This window comes from Cynoglossus semilaevis, chromosome 10, assembly GCF_000523025.1.
Source record: "Cynoglossus semilaevis isolate Cse_v1.0 chromosome 10, Cse_v1.0, whole genome shotgun sequence".
NCBI classification, from domain to species: Eukaryota; Metazoa; Chordata; class Actinopteri; order Pleuronectiformes; family Cynoglossidae; genus Cynoglossus; species Cynoglossus semilaevis.
Window position 1 is genome coordinate 9,496,893 of NC_024316.1, and position 25,864 is coordinate 9,522,756.

The 25,864-nt window shown below is 41.5% G+C and overlaps 2 protein-coding genes across 6 annotated transcripts in view; both read left to right on the top strand.

The window, feature by feature from the left end:
* The window catches only part of LOC103384934 (forkhead box protein J3-like), a 51,197-nt gene extending 42,848 nt beyond the window's left edge, over positions 1–8,349 (top strand). For both annotated transcript variants that reach the window (XM_008318637.3, XM_017036260.2), the window contains 6 exons: positions 1,536–1,749; positions 3,474–3,731; positions 4,137–4,238; positions 4,855–5,130; positions 5,223–5,324; positions 5,941–8,349. In XM_008318637.3, the coding sequence (XP_008316859.1) occupies positions 1,536–1,749; positions 3,474–3,731; positions 4,137–4,238; positions 4,855–5,130; positions 5,223–5,324; positions 5,941–6,059 (1,071 nt within the window). In that variant the 3' untranslated portion in view covers positions 6,060–8,349. The remainder of the gene's footprint in view (positions 1–1,535; positions 1,750–3,473; positions 3,732–4,136; positions 4,239–4,854; positions 5,131–5,222; positions 5,325–5,940) is intronic.
* Positions 8,350–9,372: 1,023 nt separating this feature from the next.
* pdpn (podoplanin) lies at positions 9,373–19,901 on the top strand. Of its 4 annotated transcripts, XM_025059723.1 has the most exons (6): positions 9,373–9,552; positions 9,621–9,707; positions 16,086–16,541; positions 17,015–17,123; positions 17,335–17,383; positions 18,404–19,901. In XM_025059723.1, exons 2-6 carry the CDS (start codon positions 9,644–9,646, stop codon positions 18,461–18,463), a joined length of 738 nt encoding a protein of 245 aa, XP_024915491.1. In that variant the 5' UTR covers positions 9,373–9,552; positions 9,621–9,643; the 3' UTR covers positions 18,464–19,901. The 4 variants fall into 4 exon arrangements, 3 of the variants coding, with proteins under 3 accessions (XP_024915491.1, XP_008316862.1, XP_008316864.1); XM_008318640.3 differs by having other exon boundaries at positions 9,375–9,707; XM_008318642.3 differs by lacking the exon at positions 17,335–17,383 and having other exon boundaries at positions 9,381–9,707.
* Positions 19,902–25,864: the final 5,963 nt, after the last annotated feature.

Consider the following 25,864-nt stretch of genomic DNA (forward strand, 5'->3'; position numbering starts at 1 on the left):
TAAGCAGCTGGGGGAAATGGTGAGCTGCGCTCTCCTCACCCGTCCTCAGTATCTGTGGTGTCACACTACTGTGTGGCCTTAAAGACCAAAGGAACATTACACAGGGTAGAACCCTGCACACAAGTGTTGGAATGTGAATCTTTGGGAAATGCACTTTGAAGACTTTTTTTCAGTAAATACTACAGCAGAGCCACTGTTTCAAACAAAGGTTCAATTCCCTATTTTTTCAACCAGAGTCCTGCCAGAGTTTTTTTTTTTGTTGTTTTTTGTTCAAGTACCACTTGGATTTTAATGAATTACCAACCGCATTTTCTTTAAATTAACTAATGTATTCAATCTATTTTTATAATTTTTATGTAGTTTTTGACGTGCCTGTTACTATTGCTACCCCCGCAGTACTTTTTATTATCTGTTATATATATAAACAGTGAATCTTAAAGATAACATCATCTGCATAGAGGAGAAGAGGAAAAAGAAAGTGCAGAAGGAGAAGAATATTAGTCCTCCTACTTCAGACCTGATCCTTTAACCACTGAGCCACATGCTGACCAAAATAACCTTGACAATGTTTTGAAGTGTTCTGGTTGATCAGAGGGTTCAGAGGTTTGGCACCGTAGAAGCCTGTAACCAACATGAATTAAATAAATCTAATAGTCTTTGGACGTCGGCAGTAATACTAAAGTCTAACATTCTTCTTCTCAAAAATACGAAGCTGATGTTAGATTTTTATATGAAGAAAGGAATTACATTTAGGAAATCACACTCTGCTGTTGGTGGTGGTTTTTTTCTTCTATCTTTGAATGGACTCACGTAGCTGACATAATTACTGCAGTGTGGAAATCCTGCAGCCTTCGTTCATGTTCTGGTCACATATTGACACTGATGCATGTGCTCAGTGGAGCGTTTATTCATTAGGCATTAATTGGTCATGTTTAATTTGACTTTTTTCTTCTTCTTCTGTTGAATAGATGCATTGATTTTCTCTGAAATAATTATCTTTTTATATTGGGTGAACTAAGTTTTTTGTTTTTAAATTTTATAAATAATTCTATAATTATATGTGTATACAGTATGTTTATGTAAATACAAATATATTTAACTATACATATTTACATCTATATACAAAATACCTCATATATAATATATATTTATAAAATATTCTCAGTTTATATACATAAATGCTTGTTCTCACTATATATTTCACACATAGTGTTATATATTTATATACATGTAAATATACATATACTGTACATATATTGGTTTTTCAGAATTTTATTTTTACTGCATTGTGTTCAGCTTTTTTTTATTTATTTATTCAGTATTTATTTGTTTATTTCTTTCTCAAATGGAGCTGTAGGCAGAAACAGTGACAGATAGAGAAACCTTGAACCCCAACTTTGATAAATTACATATTTGTCAAAACCAGGAAGAAGTCGCAGCCAAAAGTGCTAATTTTATGCATTTTTGTTCCTCCAGTTCTCGTCCCACTTTTCTCCCTCACGTTTTTTTTTTAATTATTATTCTCTCTTTTGAAGGTGAGCAACCACTCTGAACCTTCTTCCCAGTCCTTGAGCCTCCAGCAGCCCACCCAGCCTCCACCACTGCCCCCTCCTCCACCGCAGCCCCAGTACGGTCTGTCCGTCCAAGAGTCGAGGGAAAAGCAGCTCTGCTTCTCCGACTTTGAAGACCTCAGCGCTTCTTTCCGCAGTCTCTACAAGTGCGTCTTTGAGCAGTCGTTCTCCCAGCAAGGTGGGTGTAAACTCTTCTTTCTCGTACTACGTAAACCAGCAATGAAGAGCAAAAAAAAAAAAAAAAAACATAAATTAGTTTCACTTCACATAATTAACTGTCAAGCTTAAGAAACAAAAATTAACATCGCTTTGCCGGCAGTAGAGTCGCTCCAGTATTAACCTCCACCTCACGCTTCTCCCTCTCTATTGTATATTAATAAACAAACAATCTGTTGTTCCGCATATCTGCATTTTACAACTGGCTCAGTCAAATGAGTCAAGGCAATTAAGAGCAAGAATTCAACAGAAAGAAGGAGGGGGAAAAAAAGAAGGAAAAACTCAAACACAACTGCAGTCGAGCAGAGCAAAGGGTTCTGCTGCTTTGATAACAGCTAATTAGATTGGTTCTAAACTTTGTGAATCATCTCGCTAATTGCTTCTCCAAGCTTTTAGGTCAGCAGGCCTCCTCCCACATGGACACCACCACCATCGCCATCCTCCTCCACTCACCTTCCCTTCTGCCTGTTTTTTTTCCACCTCCTCTGTACATAGAAGAAAAAATAGATTGACACGCGGTGTGGAGCTCTCTGAGGTCCTTCACTGTGTGGTCAGGGGTGCACACAGCTAAATGTGAGTCGAGGGGGAGAAAAAAAAGTCACACAACAAGGAGAACTAAAAAAAAAAATGAGGAAGATAATGGATCTTGCAGATGCTTGTAACGGTCCCGCAAATGTGATGCTCGACAGGAAGCGCTGTCAGCTCCCATTGTATTTGAGGGTTTGTGAGTCACACAGACAGAGCGCAGAGCTCTTTGTCTCCTCTGAAAAAAACCTGTGGCGCATCTACCACCACACACCAAACTGAAAATGACTCAGGTGTGGGGGCGCTGCTGCCACTTTCTGCCGTATCCTTATTCTGTCCTAGTCTCATGAATAACAAGTAACAAAAGCCGACGAAAATAGCTAAATGTATTCATTTGGATGTTAAATCAGCGGTCGACACTGACTCCGTCATTAAAATATATATATTTATATATGTCTAATTATATATTCCAGCAGATGTTTTTGTTATGTGGCAATAATATCTGTTGAACAAGGAACATATTTAGAGATATTTATAATAAATTAAAAATTGGGGTTAAAATTTCCATTGAATAAAACACAAAATTGTCCATTTAATTTGCAAACCAGTGTTTCAAAGTTAGATTCTTCAAATTTGACGTAAATACTTACTGATTTATTGTCAAAACAAATCTGTCTTAATTATGTCCTACAACATTGTTGAATCTACTGTGATCACGATTGCATGTACCAGATACAGCCCCCAGGCCAGATCTTTGATATCAGTTCTAAGTACATTTAAAAACACATGATTTGTTGTATTTTCAGGCATTTTGATTGGCTATCCCGTCCTTGTCATGGTTATCTTAGAGTAAATAATTAATCATGTTGCATAATTAGTAAGTCTGAAGTAAATATGCATATGCAGCGTCCAATCACAAACATCCATTTATAAGTATAATTTTGGTAAAACAAACAAACAAACAAACAAACAAACAAACAAAAACAGCAGCTCTGTAGTGACCAATAACATTTAACTTCCTGTCCTGATGTTCAGAAGACTCAACACCAAAGACTGTTCCTACTGCATAGACAGTGCTCCCTCTACTGGCCATATTAGATAATGATCTGGGAGAAATATCTTTTCCTTTGTCATGAATGCTGATTTTGTTTCATGTGCCAGGGTTGATGGGTTTACCTGGAGACTCCAGCCAGCAGACCAGGACCGCCTGCTCCTACCAGCACTCACCTGGTGCTGTGAACAGCAGCGGGCACCACCACAACCAACACAATCACGGTCAAGGCTCGCACCACTCCCACCCTGCACAGCAGCACCTCTCCACTCACTCCACTCACTCCACCCACAGCCAGCACCAGGCACATGGGCAGCACCAACAGCACCCGGGTCTCTCCCACTCTGCACCCAACTGCCACACCACAGGTTTAATGATTTAACAAAATTGTTTGAAAATTTTAAGAAATGACCTTCTATGTTAGTATTAGATGAGATTACATTTTTATTTTCCAACTTTACCTTTTTAGGATGGTTTATCTTTACATTGATACTGACTTTGTAACTCTTGGTTAAACATTTTGCTCCATATATATCAGCTTTTATTTGTATTATACAATACAATATAGCACAGTATATATAAAATATAATAACAATAATTATAATAATATGTATCATTTGAAAAATTTTATTGGAATTATTAAATATTTTATAGTTTTATATATTTTATAACTATTAAATAAGATTAAATGTCATATAGGTCTTGCCATTTTTTTTTTTAGTTCAGTTTTTATTTCATATCTGTGTATCTGTTTTCTACGTGATGTTTCTCAGGCATTTCTTCTGACTGGTATCCAAACCTGGACTGGCTGAAGGAGAGCTGTCGCATCGCTACGAGCTACAACTGGGCTGACGTTGATCTCTCCCCATTTCAAGGTAACAGACAAACACACACACACACACACCTGAACGCCTTGCCAGGCACAGGGAGCTAAAATAAAGTGCTTATGATGCTGCTCAGCTCCTTTGATTAAATCATTATGAATCCTCAGCACACTTTAATATGAACCTGCCCTTGAGGCTCCATATTAAAATATCCAGGCTGTAACAGCCTGGCTCTAATAAAAGTGGCCACAGCCTTTGTTGCCTCCTCTTTCTCTTTAGCATCCATAACACAATGTGAATGATATAATTTGTCCACACCTTAATAACAGCTTTTTATAATGGCTGGTGCATACACACACACACACACACACACCTGAACGGTGCTCTGCTGTTCTGATCTCTTTTCTTTTTTTTTTCTCAGCCTGATCTTCTGAAAATCAGTGTGAATGTAACTTTGTCATAAATGTACGCCAAATGTTTTCAACAAATGTAGCAGCAGCTTAGACAGTTGGTAGCTGAAAGGTGTTGGAACTGTAATAAAGTAGAGTTTGTGTTTCATGAAAAGAGTGTCATTAATTACTCCCCTGTTAATTCTCATGGAGCAGCTCAGTCTGGACGGTGAGTCACAGCCACGTTTGTCACTGCCTCCTCTGTCCGTCTGAGTCAGGTCTAAAAGAGAGCATGCGTCAGGCTGAGCTCAACAACTGGTCGCTGGACGCCGCCCAGATGGCAGACCTGTGTTCCTCTATTAACCAGTTCTTCACGGCCACGGGGGTCACGCCCCCTCAGAGCGCCCCTCACACGCAAGCTCAGGTCCAACACCCGACGCCGACGGGGGCAACGCAGCATCCAGCTCAGCCACACGGGGCCATGCACCCAAAGGCCAGCCAGCATAATCATCAGCATGGACAGCATAATCACCACGGCCAACACATTAGCACAGGTGACTGGGGGGGGGGGCGGTTTCACAGATGAGGATTCAGCCTTGATAGAAGACCTGACTCTAAGTCCTTCTGTCCTTCTGTCTGTCTCCAGGAAACATGTACATGGACACAAGACAGAGCATCTCCTCTCTGATGGGTCCACCAGGGTACCCACACATGCCCCCAATGAACAACACAGCTCCAACTATGACAGGTGACTCCTCCAGAATATAAGGACTGACAGGATTTAGTCTCAGCACATTTTACACGAGGGAAAGTAATATGTCAAGCTGTAGGACTGTCAGTTGGTCACTGGATGGAACAAATGGACGTTGTAACAAAACCTCTACAAGGCCTCATTGCATATACAACTCCCTCAGCTCGTTTTAATTTCAGGTCTAAATTCTGCCACCTATTGGGTCGATATTACGCTGAACATTTTTAAATATCGACTTCCTGTTGTCACGCTTACAAAAGTAGTAGTCTGTTAGTTGTAGTAAACAATTTAACCACTAGATGTCAGTAACTGATATGAATAAAAGCTGTTTGAATTATCAGTGTTTACAAATCTTATTCAGTAAAGCAGTTAAGTGACTTTTAATGAAAATTAAATACAATTAAAATAGAGATATGTTATGTTAGCAGTTATCCATGCATTAATTACCGAAATTATTTCAAATTATATATTTTTTTTTTCTCAGTTTTCCGGGTAGTTTATTTAAAAAAAAATCCCTTCTTCCGCCTAGTCGTCAATCCCAACAAAATAAAGAGAAAATGTGTCTTGAAATGTCTCTGTGCTGTGTCTCACACTGGTCCTCCTTCCTGTGCAGGTCATCACAGCCAGCTGAGCCAGCAGCCACACACACTTCCTCCAGGACACTTTCAGGTAAGACGTATGCTGGCTGCAGATGACATCCAGGATGACTTTGACTGGGACTCTATTGTCTAAGAGGAGCCGGTGGTTGAGCACAGACAGTCTAGTAGAGACACCTGAGGTAAGGCACGGACCAAACCGCTGCATTTGTCAGTGAGAAAAAAAAAAAAAAAAAACAGAAGACAATCTAACAGGGAAAAAAAACATTTGAAGTTTGGGATTTTCTGGTTGAAGCAGTGGAAAAATCTAAAGACAATCATGAAAACGAAAAAAAAAATGACACATCATAAAAACTGGACCAAGCCAGGTTGTAACGGTGGTCATCTGAGGCTCCCCGAACTGTCTCGTGTTGTGTCCCTCCAGAGCAACAACAGGGTTACAAGTCGCCAAAGTGTTGATGAGTCGTCTGTGAAATATTTACATTTTTAATTTCCTAAATGTTCTGCTTCCTGCTGCGCAGTGTATGTTTGTGAAACTTTAGCGTCAGTGCTTGAAATGTACAGAGACTCTATTTCATCAAATTCTGAAAATGCTTTTACCACGTTATCCTGGAGGATGCCTGATATCCAATCAGCTTTTTTGGCTCCTGATCCACGTCCTATCTTTTTGTTAATTTGGCATCAGTTGATATCAAGTCCCGATCTCCATCCTGTCCTTTCACGAGCAGCTTTTTAAAAAGAAGGATCGATGAAGTGTGCAGTGTGTCTTAGCAGTTGAAGGAAATTTCCTGATCCCCCAGCAGCATAACAGATGAAGACTGTCTTCAGGCAGATAAGAGTTGTGATGCCTTATTTGGTTGGTTTATCAGATGGATTTGGCCACTTACTCTCTAGTAAATTGACATGGTTCCTTGATTTCTAAATGAGACGTTAGTAACACGCTTTGATCGAAAACAAAAAAAAAAAAAAACAAGGGATTGAACACAGATGGATTCTTTAGACACATGTTTGAATTTCATTTTCTGAGTGGCTAATTCCTACACCTTTACCTTTTTAATGGTAATGAGCGCCTCCATGCTCTGCCCACCTCTTATCCACCTCTTCTCCTCACGAAGGTTACAAGGCGACAGAGACATTAGTGAGGTTTTGTTGTGGTGGATAATGATTTAGAGGCACAGCAGTGAAGTTAAGACCACATTTCTGGAGAATGTACTTTCATTCTTTTTTTTTCATTCTTTCAAATTTTATGATCTCCTGCTTTCCTATATCACAAGGTGGGTAAATCCTGAAGACCACGGAGAAGCAAATATGTGTCCCCAGACCACGACAGGTTTCAGGTCAATGTTAATTTACCCACATAATTACATTTTCAACACTCATCGTGAAATAAATATAATTATCTCTCAGTTCTCTGCACCAGCTTTTCATTAGCTTCATTTTATCACACTTGACATCAGTTTTTCGGTCGATAGTCGACTAGTCGATGTTTGATTCACCTCACTCACATTCTTCCATCTCATCCTTGAGTTCCTGAGTTGGGTTATATATCACTTAAGTGGTTTTTTTGTTGTTGTTTATTTCAATAAACACCATAGTGGGAAAAAAAAAAACCTTAACTTTAATTGAAGTAGACGATGCAGCGCTGGCTGACCAGGTTTTTTCCAACTAGTTCATCATTTCCAGTGTAATTTTCCAGCAGAGAAGAAGTGTAGAAGTGGTTTTGCTTTATTTTTTTTTTGTGCACAATGTAAAGCTTGACATCATCTAATGCAAAGAGAAGAAAAAAAATAAAAACAAACTAGCAGGGCTTTTATCTCTTTGTTTCAAAAGTCATCCAAAAGAAGAACAAAGACTATTCAAGACGCGGGACTTTTCTTCTACTGTGACGTTTGATTTTTGCCTGTGTGTAACCGTGTGTACAGTTCTCTTCCGTTTCCTTTCGCCTGCAGTAACAGTCCGCAGAAATAAGACACTCGAGGAGCAAATACTTTGTTTTTACTACATGTATACACAGTGAAATGTTGGAACTTAAAGTGCTCTCAGTAAATAGTCAACATAAGGTCTCATCATTGAAAATAAGCGACTTTACCATTGCCATCAAATGCTGTAAACCAGAGACCAGCATATATATTGTACGTTCGTGTGTCAGTGTCCCTGTAAATAACAGTCTGTTGCTCTGTTTGACCTGATGGTGGCAGCCAAAATGGACCGGAACGTTTTTTTTTTTGTTACCTGTCCTTTCAGGAGACGTGTGAAGTAAATACCTTTAGTTGACTGTAAATAGGTGGTTTGAAAAGGGGAAAAAAAATCAGGAAAAAAAAAAACAAACTTTTGCCGTTGGCGTTGTGTGTGTCGAAACAATCTGTGTATGACAGTTCAACAGTTCAAATCTGTTTCAGTGTTTATTAAAAATGTCATTGACCATTTTTACTGCGCTAACCTTGAATGTGCTCTCATTATTTTATCATCTTTCATGCAATAGGTCCACAACGAGGCGCACAGTTTAATTACTTACATATAAAATTGTGGATCGAGGCACCTTAGGATCTACAGAAACGTAGAGTATTCTTCTGCAGCGATGTGCCACAGCTGTTTCCTGTACAGCTCAAACCCTGATGTTGTGTTTAGGGATTGTCCAGAAACACTTTGTTCAGGGAAAACACTTAATGTCTTGGACATTGTCCATGGTATTTGATTATTTACACTTTTATTGCAACAAAATTACACATTGTAGTCTTTAAAAAAATCTTTTACAATGTGTATCAGCTAATTTAGAAACTTTGTTTTAGCTCATGAGCCACTGGTTATGCTGCCTGTTGTCCAATAGGTGTCAGCCTAATTCCAGGTGGCGGTTTATTTGCCCTCTGCCGCCTGCATAGTAAACGGACCACCCAGGCTACATGCTGTATGAAGTCACACAGTGTTCCAACTGTAATCTTCTCTCTCTCTCTCTCTCTCTCTCTCTCTCTCTCTCTCTCTCTCTCAGGAGCAAACTAATTTTAAAAAACAACTACTTTTCCAGTAATCAGCCAGAAAAGATGTATCTGTGATTATTCCGTGAAGTACTGTGAAGTACTGTGAAGTACTTTTAAATGAAAGTTTTAAAATGTCAAATCACCAACATGACTCACTGCTGTGTGTTGTTGACTTGATAGCTGTTTATCTGTGCCTCTGAATGTGTGTGTGCGTGTTTGAGAGCTGTTGATAAAGTGGAACCTCCAACCGACCAATCAGGAGACACCCTAACCTGTGCCCTCCACCTCTCCCACCACATGCAGCAGTACCAGCTCCCCTCCTCCACGCGGCTCCGTCACTGACTCACGCACTTTTCTTTTCAGTCTCCTGTCGTGTGCCAGCCCCCTCTGCCCCCCTCCTCTCTCTCTCTCTCCCTCCCTCTCTCCCTCCAGTGGTCACAGTTGCTTCTTTTTCCCCTGCTCCTCTCCACATCCACTTCCATCTGTTGGAGCAGCACGGTGACCGGCTCAGCCCAATCACATCATCACCTCTGAGTCAAACGGGCGTCAGGCTTCTCACTTTTCCCATCCTTCTGTGAAGATTTTCATTTCCATTCTTCACCTTTTTTGGTCGCTTCCTCCCTCTGGAGAAGAGAGACCGGGCTGGTGTGTGAGGTGCGTTAGTGTGTGTCTGGGTCTTTCTCTGTGTGTGAGTGTGTGTAAAACACTCTGGTGTTGTCCAGGGAAGAAGAAAGTCTTCACTACAATGAATGTTCAGCTGCTCCTCCTGGTGGCCCTGCTGGGGTCCTTCTGTGGCTTCACACATGCAAGTAAGTGACTGTCCTGCCGTTAGCACACTGTGTCCCCTCTCTGTCTCTGTCCCCGTCCCTGTCTCCACGCGCCCAACGCTCCACCACCTCTTTGTCTGCTTTAATCCCTGAGGACTTAACACTCTGCCGTTATGAGAGTCAACAGAACTGCTGCTGTCTCTGTTCACAAAGTTGTTGTTTTTTTTATCAGAATTCTATTTCATCACTGACATGTCTTTCGTGTCACTCTTGTCTCTTATGTCATAGTTATTGTTTTCCATTGAGAGTTAATGGTGGAAAAGGCAAGTCGTGGAGCCAAAACCAAACCCTTGCACACTGACTAATTAGTATCACACTGTCTTTGTTTTCACGTGTACAACAGATTTCAGAACAGGAGGAAAAGTTTGATTTGCACGCTGTGAAATGTGATATAATGGCAGAGGCTCAGCTGCCTCGTGTCTGTACATTCTTGGCACTGGCAGAGAAGAGAAGAAAGGGATATCCTTTTGAAGGCTCTCTAAACAGAGCTCATTCAGACTGAGGGAGGGGGGTGTGGGAGGTGTGGGGGGGCAGTGTGGGCTATAAACTGTAACGTACACCGTACACATTTATCCAACAACCTCCACTTGGATTTTACTGTCGCTTTATTTACGCCCCGGACTCTCCTCCTGTTTTTTCTCGTCCAAACTTTGCCCAGAGGAAGTGGCGGGCACGGGGTGTTGAGCTGGGTGTGTGTGTGTGTGTGTGTGTCTGAGGCCTGAGGCTGGGCCAACACATTTGTGTGTGTGTGTGTGTGTGTGTATTAATAGAGAGACTGTAAATGGAGGCTCATTGCCTGTGAGAGGAGCAGACGGGAACAGAGGGAGCACCGGCGACATGATGAGTTTTAAGAGACCCCGACCCCGCCCCCTCCTTCGCTCTCTTACCCACATGTTATTCGTCTGTGTTCTGCACTGCCCCCTGGCATTTACCCATCTTTGGTGGGGTATCATGCTCTGCCACTTGAGCCCCCCCGCCCCGCCCCCTCTCTCTCCTGCCCCTGACCCATTACATCCCCAGGTCTCTCTTACAACTACAGGAATCCCCCTGTCCTGTAGTGATGGTTCTGTACCACAGGGGACATGACTTAGTCCTGACCAAGTCTGACTCTGTAAACCTTAGGAACATTTCTGTGTCCTCAATTTTCCAAAAAAAAAAAAAAAAAACAGGCTCCTTCTCGCTGTAGCCTGTAAAACCTTCACCTCCTTCTTTTTACAGCGCTGCTGCCTCATAACCTTGGCCTGGTCTCCTGCCTAATGAGTTTTGTCTGCGTCCCTGAAACTATAACATCTCTGTCACATCTGGATGCTAAACGCCAGGGGTCAGCGCCCTTTTGTTCGTGGCCGTTTTTGAGAAATGACTTAAATGCTGGGCTTGAGTTGCAATTAAGAGGAAACATGAGAAACGAGCAACTTCTCAGGTCTCACTCTGGGTTAAGAAAATAAGAAAATAATGGCGCTCAGTTACACTTCCAAAAAAATTTCCAGCAGGATAAAGACACATCTGTTTATGGAAAGGCCATTTCAGCCTGGACATAGTCCTGAAGGCTCCACGGAGCAGCAGCAGCAGCAGCAGCAGCAGGGGTTTCAGCAGTGGCAAAAAAACTTCAGCAATGGCTGAATTTTTTTTTTTTTTTTGCACTCTTTTTTTGGTGTGAGCAAATATCTCTGGCACCTTTACCCACTGGTACTTCACAGAGCTGCTGCTGACGAAGTCAGACTTGGAGAACTGGGCGGATGCTTTTTAAGGTTAGCGAAGACTAGGAATCCATGAAGAGGCTGACTTTATAAAACCAGAGGTTCAATCAAGTTTTTTTTTTTTTTTAAAGAAAGGAGGAGGTTAGTTGAAGTTGACGTGAACAGATCCTACTGTTCAAGGTGTGGTACCAGGCTCTGTCCTCTGTGATAAGCGTGCCCTCCTATCTCAGTCGGACCAACTGGGCGTCCACACCAGTTACTGGATTAATGTGGCTGCTCACTGTGATAAGATCATTCAGACCGTCTGTTGTTTACTGAATCCCCAACTGGCAGTGAGGTCTAGTGCAGTGCGTGGCACGCCCTGGTACCTCCACAGCCGACTCCTGCTGCTGCAGTGTGGGAGTATTTGCCCCTGAGCATCTAATCAAAGTGCAGTCACATGTCTGAGGTGTCCAAGTGTCTCCCTTTTCTCTCCTACGTTGCTGCAAAAACATTCCTTAGCTCCAAAGGTGGACAGACTCATACTCCCTAACACCTCCTGCTCTGCCCCATACACACACACACACACACACACACACACACACACACATGCTTGGCCCTCTGTGACGGCTGATTGTGATCATTATGGATGCACAGCAGCTACTCCCTGTTAACACTGTAAACTGACTCCTTCCATCACTCGGCAGCTTTTATTTGTGCCAGCCAGCAGTAAATTCTCACTGGTCACGGCACTAAGGCAGAGTTGAGGTTAAGTTTAAAGCAAGTATCACTGACACTACAACCAGAAGGAGTCGACTAAACTGCCTTTAACTGCCTTATATTTGCCAGAAGAATTTGCCTCATTTTAAAAATTCTTGTGTAATGTTTGAGGAAAATCAGGAGAAGATGAACAACTGAAGGCAGAATTATTAGAACAACTCACGTAGAAATGACATCATTTTGAAAAATTAATTTGACCTGTGGTCGCTTTATTGACCCCAGTGGAACTGACCACATTAACCTGTTATTGCCAGAAATTTGCATGTAAATTCAAGGTGTTTGCACTCTTCATTAAATATTTGCTTCAAACAGCATCGGGTTAAAAAACTAAAACTGAGTTCAGAAATGACAGTTGATGCTCAAAGATCAGGGGAATTTAAAAAAGTCAAGAAAAAAACATGTATGAGGAACTAGTGTCAGGACATTTCTCCAGCCTGTACAAAATATGGCAAATGTAGAAAATTAAAGATTTGATTTCTTTTGAAATAAAATGAGTTTGGACACCACCGAATAATTGTAAGAAGGATAACTGTAAAGACCAGTGAGAAGAATGTGGAAACAGCTCCACCATATGAGACACATGTGAATCAGTCAGATTATTCTGATCTAGAAGTTTCCGTCCATATGGACATATTTCCTGTATTTGTAGAAGGAAAGGAGAGGCCTGTTACACAAAGAACACCGTCCCCGCAGTGAAACCCAAGAGTGGAGGTGTGACGCTGTGTCAGACATTCAGTGCATCCTGGACATTGGTGTTTTGTAAGGGTCAAAAGAAATCATTTCAAAACATTAATTTACAAACCCCAAGCAGCCAAACTGGGTAGTTGTTACCCAGAAACTTGGGGGGGGGGGGATCCTCAATGCCCCGAAGATGTTAAAAAATGCTGTTAAAAATCCCTCGCTCTGTATAAAACCACTTGGGTAAATACTAATAATTTTGTACTTAGCTGTACTTTTCTAATTATGGCAGATCAACCACTAACATCCAGTGGGTGACTCAGGGCTCAGTCAGAGACACTCAGACGTTCACAACGTGGTAGCTGCTGACTGTTTACTGAGTGGCCAGATGATTTCAGGCTGTTGCTTGCTTTACATGGAAATGGATATGAGAGGGAACATGTGGTTAAGTGATGTAATGGTGGATAAAATGATCCGGGCACACCGCTAAAAAATTTGGAATAATAACAACAACGCCAACATTACGTCATCTACATTTAGGACTGAAAAAAAAAAAAAACGCAGCCAGAGCTGCGTCAGGACAAAAGGAGGGTAGTGGGCTCTGACCGCGTGTCAGACGGTGCACGACTCCCTGTGTCAACATACCAGGTTGTACCAGGTTGTGGCTGAAATGAAGCAGCGGTGGAGGTTCAGGGCAACTGTTCAGAAACGTACCCTCCCTCGCAGTCCCAACCACCTTTGTTTCTCACCCATCCTCCCTTGAGATACTTCATTCACAAAGGTTTGAGGCGCCGTCCCCAGGGAGTGGCAGGAGCACGGAGAGGAAGACAAGTGAGAAGATGATTATAAGGAATTAGGTGAAGAGGGAGGAAGAGAGCGGGAACAGTCTTCACCGTGTTACTCACTAATGTTGCTGCGTTAACCCCAGATAGTTAGCACAGTGGGGAGGAAGTCCTGCTCAGAGTTAATAGTAGGAACTTGTACACATAATGAAACAATTGTTAGTGCAGTTTGAGGGGACAATTACACAAAGTGCAGGGCTCTGCTCCGTGAAGCACGGGCCATTTTATCATCGCTTTCAGATGCTCCAAACAAACAGTCTGTGTCGTTGTTTAAAACAAAAAAAGCCCTGGGGACTGTGCCCAAGCAGGAACAAATGTTTTGTTATATTTACCCCCGCCTGTTGCTAATGAACACACCATCCAGCGCTGTACTGGGAATAAGTGCGCCGATTGTGTCCGGCCTGTGTCCGGGGTTATTTTTACCCCAGTCAAGTATTCTGTCTGTAAAGTACTCAGAACAATGAATGAAAACTGAGTTTTTAAGACTCGAGACACAAATATTTCTTTCAGCTCTTTTCGGCTCCATTCTGAAACTTTTTTTGGGAGCGAAAGTTGATTTTCAAAGGAGAAGACGAGCCCGGGGCCAACATCGTGTCAGTGGAAAGTTAACCATAGACCATAATTTTGGTGCCACACTGAAATCTACCTCCTTAATTTTGAAGCATTGCTGTCCAGGCAGACTTTTCAGTTGTGGCGAGGAGGATGTAGATTGTGGGGAGATGGAGCTAGGATTATTGGAGGGAAATGATTAGGTTCAGCCCAGGCTGCTTCACAGTCCAGGCCTTGATGAAAAGACTGAGGGATAAACAAAATAAAGTTTTTCTATCGTTTCTCCGCACCAACTTCTTAACTCTAACTTGCCCTACTTTTAAATGTAAGTGACCCAAATTAATAACAGAACTCCTCGTACATTTAGAAGTTTCATTCTTTACTGAATACATGACTCCTCCGTCCTCTAGGTGTCTGCTCTACCCTTGTGTAAACCTTTTATGGTCTGAGGTCAAGAAACTGCAAATTATCACGTGTTTTTTCACACTAGTGGCCGTCCTCCCTGCGACCACACCCTGCTGCGCCTGCACATGCTGAGCAGCTGAGGGTTAACAAGGCTGCTGCCACTGCTGCTGCTGCTCTCCTTACGTGTCGGCTCCAGTAGCAGCAGCAGCAGCAGTGGCTCCATCCACAGGAAATGAGGCAGAGGATGTGGCATGCATGTACGCAAACACAGAGCCTTGAAGACAGGATGGAGGGGATGCAGGAGGAGAAGTGGAGGCAGGATGTTCTCGTAATGAAGTCATGGGGTGTGGTGGTCACGCTCTCGGCTCTGACCATGTGCTGATGACGGGAGAATCGTTACAAGAGAGTGTGAGAAATTGGGAAAGAGCTCACAGGCGGCTGAAAATTTCCCATCTCCAGTCTGCCCTGGTTTATAGCCTTTACAAATCACTGGAGTCTTTTGTGTTGACAGCTGCATCTTTCACTGAAATAATATGATGAGTAGGTAGAGTGTGCAGCCATTTTGTAGAACAACATAACTGTGAAATTGTTATCAAGTAAGAAGAGCTCCCAGCATGCACTCTGTTTCCTCCCACTTTAAGAAAACATGCTGATGAGCGATTATGTTGATTGGAAACTCTAAATTTGTGAGAGTGAACAGTTAAATCCACGCAGGGCAGACCAAGGTTGTGCTGAGCACCCACTAATGAAGAGAGTGAGATGTACGGTCCACCTCCAAAAACTTGAATTATGTCCTGTCTTGATACAAATACCACAAAAACTGTCAGTTGGGGGGTGGGAGGGGCAACATTAGCACCACTGTGACATCAAACAAGCAGATTGTTAGCTTAGCTTCGCTGACTGAACAAAAGTGCAGACAGATACTTCTAGTACAGAATAGTTGACAGAACTGACTCTGTTAAAGTGGGTAGAATGTTTATTATAACAGTGTTTCCCAGTCTTTTTTTAGCACAACACCAAACAGAAACGTATATGTAATGAAATATAATAATCTTCTAGTTTAAATGAGCTCATAATTGACTAAAATCTTGGTCTGTTTAGTTGAAGGCACTGCTGATATACTGGCAGGAATTGAAGAAAGACACTCACAAAGATCTTCTTCAACAGCTCTGATGATCTTTTTTTTAGTTTCCATAGCCATCTGCTGCCACCTAGCAGAAGAGAAAAATGAAAATACATGCAATAAATACATTATATTTTTCAGGTCAATTAAATGAAATAATAATAATTTTCCACGGCACACCTAATGATCTCTCACGGCACACTAGTGTGCCACGGCACAGAGGTTGGGAATCACTGTATTATAAGAGTGGACAGCTGCTCATGTACCTGCTGCCTGCCACCACTGACCTGTCTCCTAAACTCCACAGGTCCCACTGTACTCCCTGACGTATCCTCTGTAGTGTCAAACACTATTGTGGATGCAGAATTAACTACACCAAACAACAAACAACAAACTGAACTAACAATAATCACCGGCCCAACAAGTGACCCTCCAGCGGCCCCAGAAGAGGTCACAACTGAGACTCTGCCTTTGACCGTGGCTTCCTTTATCATCACTACACCATTCCCTGATTCTGAGACAGCAGGTGTCACTAGCGCCGTCACTGACGCAGCAGAACTTATCACCACCGGTCCTCCTGTTGAGCAGACCACAGCCCCGGCCGAGGTCCTACTCGAGGCGACGTCGGTAGCTGAGCTCCAGCCTGAGGGGACGGCAGCTCCTGAGGTCCAAACAGGCGCCACTGTTGCCCCTGAGGTTCAACCCCAAGCAACAGCAGTCTATGAGCAAGAAGACGGGGTTGTGATGGAAGATGGCACCAATGGTGAGGATTGGCAGGACCACTGTAATCTGTCATCGTTCTCTCTGTTTGTGTTTTAGAGGCAGTCAAAATTATTCACATTATTTAATTTGTCAGATTTGATAAGAGTGATACATTCGATACGCAGAACGACAGGCACTAATACACAGTTGGTACACTGTGCGGTATTTACGCACACTGCTGGAAAATGTTTTTGTTTCACACAAGGACCTCTAGAGGACCTTGAAAATACATTCAACATATAACATTCAATATATATACATATATTCCTTGATTAATCATGATTAATCTACAGCTACTTTATAATTAATCTGATATAAAATATAATTGTTTGACAGTCCTAGTTTTTGTCCATTTGTCCAATTTGGCTGGGCAGTACCTGATCTCCCCACAAGGGGACACAAGGGCTGTCAATTGTACTTGCAGCCATGTTGCCAGAAAAAAAAAAAAAACAACCTATGTTGTTGGTGTTCCAGGGAGCCTGAGCTCTGGTCAGGTGGTCGGCATTGTTATTGGTGCTCTGTTGGCAGTGGTCATCGTCATTGTTGTGGTGATAACTGTTGTGAGGAGGATGAGGAAATACACGTGAGTACCTTCATTTGTCATAGCAGTTACGATGCGTTTTCTCTGAAGATGCAGTGACACTGGTCTCATCCTTGTCATGTGATTCATAATTTATAGTCACATATATAGTATAGTATCCGAATCAATTGTGACCTTTGGCCCTTCCCACTGAGAGATAAATACAGCGATGAATTGCATGCACAGCTAACGGTGACTCTTTCTTGTGTCACAGGTCAGCCCGGAGCAAAAAACCTGTGAAAAAAGACAACATTATGACTTCTGTAAATTTATCCCTTTTTTTTAAAAAAAAGCAAATCTACCTAACCACTGTGTAACTACTGTCCTGTTCCCTGCATAAATATTTCAGTCCAATGGCTGCCGCCGCTCTGGCTGACACAGACCCTCAGCCCTCAGAGGAACATTGTTCACCTCAGGGTTTTTCTGTGTCAAAATGAACATGTTTGTTGACTTAGTCTCCAAACGACGTAATCCGGTGTTTTTACAGAGAGTTTGTTTTTGTCAGTCAAGGGGCAGCAACTTATGTTTTTCAGTTATTTTAGGTCAACTAATCATCAGTCTAAATGTGTTTGTTTGTCGGCCTATTTTACAAACTGCAGTTTTTGTGTATTCTCAGTGTATTTTTATTTTGTTCTAATCTTTTAAATCCGTTCTTCTGCTTCGTTGTTCAGCACAAACACTCCTACTTATAAGTCTTTATAAATCCTCTTAAATAAAATATATTCTAATTAAGATTAACTCCTTAAAGGAATAAAAACAAATCCAATATTTTTGACTCCTACTCAGCCAGTATTGGATCAGTGTGGAGGCAGATTGGGCTAAAATTTGGACCCCCGTCCTTGTTTCTCAATATCAATCACTTTGGTTAACGAAAAAAGTACTGAAATTCAAGCTCTAACGCTAATTCATATCAATTGTACGTAGTCCAATGAACATGGGCCACAAATAGACATGTTTTCTGGAAATTAGAGCGTGTCAAAAACCATTTATTTTATTTGAAATTCAACAAAAGGATGTAGTGTCTGACTTTGGAGAAGAAAAATGTCTTAAATCTCATTATTGAGAGTCTGAATTCCGAGGCAAATTTAGGAAGAAAACCAAATATTTTCCAAATATTTACTGCATTAATCTGTTTGTGTCCTCCTATAACTTTCCCCCAAAGACAACACCTGTTGAATCCTGTAACTGAGTTGAAGATGATATAAAACTCCTTTAACCCTTACCCTACAGACCATAATATTCTGTGCAAACACTCACTCTTATTTTTTCTCTCTACTCCACAGCCTTTGAAGAAAAAAACTCCCAAGCATCAGCAACAAAATCCAAAGTTCTGGAAATTCTGAACTACTGACTGTAATGCCATATTTGACCATTAATACACCAGAACTAAACCAACCTAACCAGCAGTCTGGACTACCAAAGAACAAAAGAAAGTAAACGGCGGAAGAAGAAAAAAGCTCCCTCTGCCCTTCAGTGAACAAAACGAGGTGACAGCAGGATGTCACAGAGAATTTCAAGATGCATTTTGTTACAAAAAAAAAGTATTTCGTGACATGGAGCAGTGAGGGTGGGGTGGGGTTAAGATTGTAGAAAGAAACATAAAAATGGGGGGGGAAATGCCAAAGAAAAGAAATTAAAAACAAAGGGAAGGTGGGAACAGGGGAAAAAAAACGCAAGAGAGACTGTTCCAAATTCCACAAGATGTATATACAATGCAAGGGGCTGGGGAGGCTGAGGGGGGAGGGAGGGGGCGCTACACAGTATACAACTAATGACTTTTTCATAATACAGTCGAGTAGGTTAGTGTTATATAATGGAATTGACGGCAAACACACACACACACACAGCAGCAGCTTCAGTCCATGGTTGTGGGCTTTAACGCACCCTCAGCACCGTTTAAACATTTTCCCGCCTGTCACCTGGACCCCCGACGTGTCGGCCAACCGTATGAAGCACCCAGTGCCGACGGTTTCCTGACATGACACTTGTGACACACTCTGCCGGTCAGTCATCCGGAGACCAGCAGAGAAAGTTAAGGAAAAAAAACAAAAAACAAAACAAAGGCACGCTCCAATGCAGGAGTAACGTGACATTCTGGCCACTTTAACACTGACTTCTAAAAACCTGATACATATCTGTGAAATTTAGCAGAAGGGTTTGTGCCACTCTGGTCTTCTCTCGGTAGCCGTTAGGAGGATTTTTTTGAAGTGCATTATTAATGTGAATTGACTGTCCTTTTTTTAACCATCACCCATTCCAACAACAACAAAAAAAACAAAACAACAAACACCAACAGCTTTGTTGATCTGTGCCTTTATCGCAGACGATGATGTATTTATTCCAAATATTTTACTTGTTGAATTAACAGAACAGAACTTTTAGTCTTTATCAGTTAGGCTCCAGATTGCAGGCACAGGATGATTAGATGCACTTTTAGATTTAGTGCAAAGTGTTAGGCAGTAATGGCCGTCTTTTGTGTTATTTTTGCAATTGCATGTGGGCTTCGTGGGTGTACAATTTCTGAAGTCCCAGGTTAGCTCTGCTGGCTTTACAGACTCTTTTTAACATGTGCACTGACTGAGGGATGTAATGTGGAATGACTAGACTTTTGACACTGCAAACACTTGCAACGACCTGCGTGTCCGTCCACCCTTCTGCTTCACCACATAGTTTCAGTTCTGCGTCTTTCAGTTTTGCCCCAAAAGGTAGTTTGAAACTTGTATTTAATTGCAGTGTTTTTTTTGTTCATACTGTTTCAATAAAAAGAAAATGAAAAAACAATCCAGAAACGTTTTTGCGAAGATTATTATTCATCCAAGAAATGATCCCTGTTTCCAGAAAAGTTGGTTCATTTTCTAAAAATAAATGTATAAAAATATTAATATAAAAACAGCTTTAAAGCTTTGGTTTAATAAACAACCAACATATTTTTCATGTAAAAAAAACATTTTATTAGAACATGTGATTTATGACAGTAGAGCAGCAGTTTACTCTTGGTCAATACAATAATTACATCAGGTTCAATTATATGACACATACAAATTGTTTTCTCCCCCATTTGAACTGCCTTCTCTGATTGGCCCATTCAGGTAACGATTCAAAATGTAAACTTTTTTTCTTCTTCTAATATTTAGCAAACAAACAGCACTGAACGAAGGTGACTGGCCTCCGACCGTTAAGTCGGTTGAACCTCCTGACAGTTAGGTGAGTATTTTATGTCGTGTTGTGGTGTTTTTCATACGCTGCTGCTAAGCTGAGGCAGGACTCCAACAGCAGGCTGTGAGTTGCACATAGATGCTCTCTGTCTGCCTCCTTCTCCTCCATGTGGTTTTAGGCAGCAGTCCAACACCCACCGCCCCAACCTCTGCCCAACCGCCGGGCAAGGTAGCTCTTTAGCTCTCTCTCTCCTGCCTCGGTCTGCCGGGAACAATGGAGTCTTTTGAGAAGGGCAGATGGAGAGGCTACGGCCTGTGGCAGTGAAGCTGCTCGCCATCAGCTCCTTCTCCCTCTCCTGACTTCAACGAAGGGGGAATTCTGGACATGGCTTCAGGGTGGAGTCACTTCCTGGGTGGGCATGCCAACGTGGGTCATGTGCCCTTGCAGAAATAAGAGACTGTGTGCCTTGTGTGCAGATGAGCACATGTTAAACCAATCATAAGTAAAATGTTCTAGAAAAAGGCCGTTATTAAGAGTTCTAAAGCCTCAGAATGTGTGATTCACAGAGAAAAACCCTCTGTCAGATTTTGGCAAACTAAGAGCAGTGTAACACAACCACACACACACACACACACACACACACACACATCATGTGTCACATCTCATGTGTCACATCTAAGTATCAGGTTCAAAACCCCGACTGCTCATGTGATGACAGTCATAAAATGAGCTGATGAGTCTGTGTTGTCTGGGCAGTAGATGTTACATAAAGCAATTCCACACACTGTGCAGATGTTTGATCACAAGAAGTGAATCCCAGTGATGGGAGTCTTCAGAATGGAGTCAGCAGCAGTGTTTCCTTCTTCTTTCCTGCGCTTGACGGAAAATTGTCTGAGAGGAAGGAAGAAGACGCTCAGCTCCAGACAGATGAATGAGGCAATGTGTCTTCAGCTCAAAATGAAACCAGACCGGTGTGTTTTCATTTAGGAGAGGAACGTGTGTTTATTATTGTCTGTACAGTAGCAACCAGAAGTTAGAGGCTAATTTTAACTGACGGAGAGCTGAACACCGATGACGACGTGCTCCACACACAGGAAGAAAACTCAGAAAAATGGATGAAAACTCAGCACATGATAACACTGTACAGAAGGATTAGTTTATACAATAATAAGTGAGTGAGGATTGAATGTTAAACACAAGGCATCAAGGCAACAAAGGTATTTAGTTAAGGGTTTAGTCAATAGAAGGATAACATTATAAATAGCCTAAAAAAAACTCAACCAGAGCCTGGGCTGATGTTAAATAACTAAATAAAAATATAAATTAAAAAAACATGAACTAGATAAAAGTAAGAAAAAAAGAGAGAAATCACTGAAAAGAATTATTGCCATTTTCTTAATGTTAGTAAAAATAGCTAAGTTACATGTTTGTCACACATGAATAAACGTTAGCCTTCATGGAGAGTAGTATAAGAAAATTAAAAAGACATCTTGTAGTAGGTCAAGACACAGGTAAAAAGGCAAAACATTAAAATAACTAGAATCTATTCAAGAAAAAGTCAATACTTCATAAAGTTAACTTTTTTGTGCCCTTGAACAAAATTTAATCAATTTCCACTCATAGAATAAGGACAAAAAAAGGTTTGTGTTATGATGTATAGAAAGATTTTGTTTTACCAATAAAAGCAATCACCACTAAAACCAGCAGTGTTACAGTATATAAGGCAGTGATGGGTTTTACCTGACTGCAAAGGGAAAGTCACTTTTAGAGACAAACTTAATTGCCTTTTCAGGCGGTTTTGAGAGGCGGGATCATCAGTGCTGCATGTCCTGGATCTGTGTGAAGAAACCAAAGCATGCGGAGGGAACATGGCCTCTACAAACGTAGAGAGAACATGTCGGAACTGCACAGCACAGTAAAACCTGGACGGTGTCCATGAGACTAAAATAGGCCGCCGTCTCATTGTCCTACTGTCTTATCATGGGTGAACATGTTGGAATTCCTCTTGTCGTTCTAATGGCGCTAACATGCATGACAGCCATGTACAGTGAGTGGCACTGTAGTCATGTGTTAGCTGTGTGGGGAGCGGGTGTTTGGAGGGGGGCAGGACCACGTGTCAGGCGTACATGGGTTTGGGATGTCACGATGTCAGACTGTGGTCCTGTGGGGTTTGAGTGCCGCAGACAGCTGTGTGTATGGGTGGATCATGTTGAGTTGGGTGAGGTTGAAGGACGAAAGAAGAAGAAGAGGCAGAAGTTTGGGTGACAGGCACTGATGGTGTGTGTGTGTGAGAGAGAGAGAGAGAGAGTTTGGGGGAGTCAGATACAGTGATGATGCAGTGAAATCGCTGAGTGTGGCAGCAGAGGGGGGGGGCAGTGAAATTTGAGAAGGACTGGCGATGTGTGTGCTTGGCATGTTAAGTGTGTGTACAGTATCTGTGCAAATGGCATGTTACTTTATGGGGGTCAAGGGTTCACCCATGACACCCATGTCTGTGGGCATGTGTGTGTGTGTGTGTGTGTGTGTGCAAAACTGGACGACACATGCATGTATACAGGCCTCCAGGGGATTATTAACATGGGTGGTGTGTGTGTGTGTGTGTGTGTGTGTGTGCTGTCACAACATAACTCCACAATAACAATGGGCTTCAGTTGTGTCTGTGTCGTGTCATGTGTTTCCCCTTTGTGCAGCCTGTTCTGATGTTGTCACATTTACATGTTCTTCCCAGCACATCTGGCGTCTCGGACATGGGAAAATAAAACTTTGATTCCAACCCAGTGACACGACCTGTTTTACAGTAACAGACTGGCCTTTGTATGTACTCGTGTGACAAACATCTTACACAAGAAATCCTTACTGTAAGTCCCGCTTCTTGATGCTTCCTTTACACACACGCGCACACGTATACACACATTGTGGGCCACCTTCTTTGTCTTTCTTGTCCTCTATGTTCACGGACACGTTGAATGGAACATTGTGTGCAGAGACATTGGCACGAAGCGACGCCCAGTGCCACAGGATATGCGCCATACATTTAATCTGGTGTTTTAGTTTTCTTTCACAATCAAGGTTTCCTGTTTAGTCTAAATGCCTTTTCAGGCCAGACATTCTCTGACCGACTGCCTTTACAACAAGTATGGATTAAAAACTGTAAGAACAATAGATTCTGCACAATGCGTTCTTAAAAATCAGCTGCTTAGAAAAGCATAGTATCATGAGGTCAGCACATGTAGTAGTCCAACGTCAGTGCACTGTACCGGAGTCTGTTGACTAGAGGTGGGTGCAATCTTGGAGAAGTGCTGAGTGAGGGCTCTCTTCCATTCTTTGCTTTTGGTCTGGTGCTATGGTTTCACTTTGTATAATTTGCATCATTATGGCAGCGGCCGTTTCTTATATATGGTCCATGACTGTCAACGCAGCTCTTTAATCTTACATTAAAATAAATTGACTTTATGTTTACAATTACGCAGTGTTGATTTTCTTAACTTGATCAACAATTTTTTCAGGAGTCAGGTCGTCATATCTTATTCACTGGGATTATTTACGGTCAAACCAGGTAAGGGGTCACATGTTGACCTCAAATCTGGCAGTGGAGCATGTAGCCAGTATGATCCTGGGCAGATAGTGTTTCTCTTTTGACAGCTTCTTAGAATGGATGGATAGACGATGCATATAGTTGACATATGGCAGCAGCTTTAAACACACAATATCACGGTACCCCATGTTAGCATGTGATTTACAGCACCGCTGTGCTACTGTTATATTAACACAAATTAATATTTACATATATTACACTGGAAAGTGAGAAATCACTAGACTCTCTACAAAGTGGCTTTACTTAGCTTTATGTATGACGCTGCTTCCTGGCAGTCAGCACTAGTTTACGCAAGGGCCTGACCTAAGTGTCTGACCAGCAGACCCACTTGTGAACTCCTCATCATAATTCAACACCTGCAATCGCCATCAGCAGTGAAAGATATACTAGAGGCCTGGGCTGAGTGTGACTCGCTATGAAGAACTATAAACAAACAGGATCACACTATACTTGGCCTACCCAGTTGGCTACATTTAGTTTGTTACTGGAGCTACTGTGTGTCAGCACACGGTGTTTAAGAAGTAAAATCACAGAGAGAAGAGAAACGCCTGTGTATGAAAGGGGGCCGTTATTCATGATCTTTCATTACAGAGGCCTGGCATGCAGTTTGATCATTAAGACAGCCCACGTGTGTTCCAACCAGAGACATTCATGTATGTACCATGACAAATGTCACCCATGTCTGTATGCTGAATGTAGGCCTGCTAAATACCAACACATTCTTTCCAAGACTGGCTTTATGGGGCATTCATGTGGAGGTGTAGGCATGTGAAACATAAGGGGTCACTCTCTACATGTGTAGGTGAGAACTTTATATGGGCTTGATACGCCAATGAGAGATGGAACTATTGTTGGAGACAACGTGGAACAAGTAAGGCGTGAGGGACATATTATCAGGCAAATCAAGTAAAACAATGTTTTATGTGTAGTCGGACTATGCATGAACTCAGTAATACAAGTGAGACACAGGCACAAATAAAATGTCTGTCTTCTATGTTTATGACAGTAAACCTCTACTGAACATGAAATGAGGTTCATTTTGTTTACAATTTAATAGTGCTATTGCTCCCTCTACAGGTCAAATGGATGTAATTCAACAATTAAGTTCATACATTGAAATATAAAAATTCGTTCAAAACCCTTTGATACTCTAACGTGATCTAAAAGTGAAATATTAAAATTCACATGTTTGCAATAGCAAATTTGAAATGTGAACCTTTTTTAAATACGGTCTATTTACTTTCAACAAAACCTCAGTAGCACACGGAGAAATTAGTATACAAGTGCTTTCAGTATTATTTTTGATAATATTATATAACTGTAAGCACGTACAATGAATATTATGTAGTGATTCATTGCTTTCCTGGAGGTTTAACAAACTTATTTTGATTGGTCCAAATTTGATATCCATTCTCTCTGACCAATGAAAATAACTGTTGATGTACAATCAAAAACAGAGGATAAAATCTAATGACAACATACGCAGCAGCAGTAGCTTGTAAAGGCACACAACTTTAGAAAGTAAATAATTTTCAAAAGAAAAAGTACACAATAATTTCAAGCACGTTTTTCATTTCGAGTGCGCAAGTAAGTGAATATTTACGGTAAATTTATGCACGAGAAACTGAAGATTTCTATTGGACAGTTATACACGTTTTTAACTTAGGAATTAACAGTAATTAACTTTAAACAGACTCACTAAATTGATTTTATGAAAATTACAATACGTTCACACATAAACAACCGCATTTCAGCCTATTTTTAAATACGTATCCTTTGTCTTAGAAGTTGTTCATACAGACAAACCAAATATTTTGCGTAACTTGGTTAGATTTGATATAATTTTTGGGTAATACATTTTGTTTAACGGACAACCAGGGTACTAAAGGAACATTTTCATCACTTTTTATCCTTAAATGTTTTGTTTCTTAATCAAAGGCAACTTCAAAAGAACAACTTAACGTGCATACCTGTTAGGGTGTAACTGTAGTTT

Excerpts from the sequence above, each read along its gene's own strand:
- pdpn (XM_025059723.1), top strand. The coding sequence starts at position 9,644 with ATGAATGTTCAGCTGCTCCTCCTGGTGGCCCTGCTGGGGTCCTTCTGT. Across the intron at positions 9,708-16,085 it reads CTGTGGCTTCACACATGCAA|GTCCCACTGTACTCCCTGAC; the intron begins GTAAGTGACTGT and ends TAAACTCCACAG. Across the intron at positions 16,542-17,014 it reads GATGGAAGATGGCACCAATG|GGAGCCTGAGCTCTGGTCAG; the intron begins GTGAGGATTGGC and ends TTGGTGTTCCAG.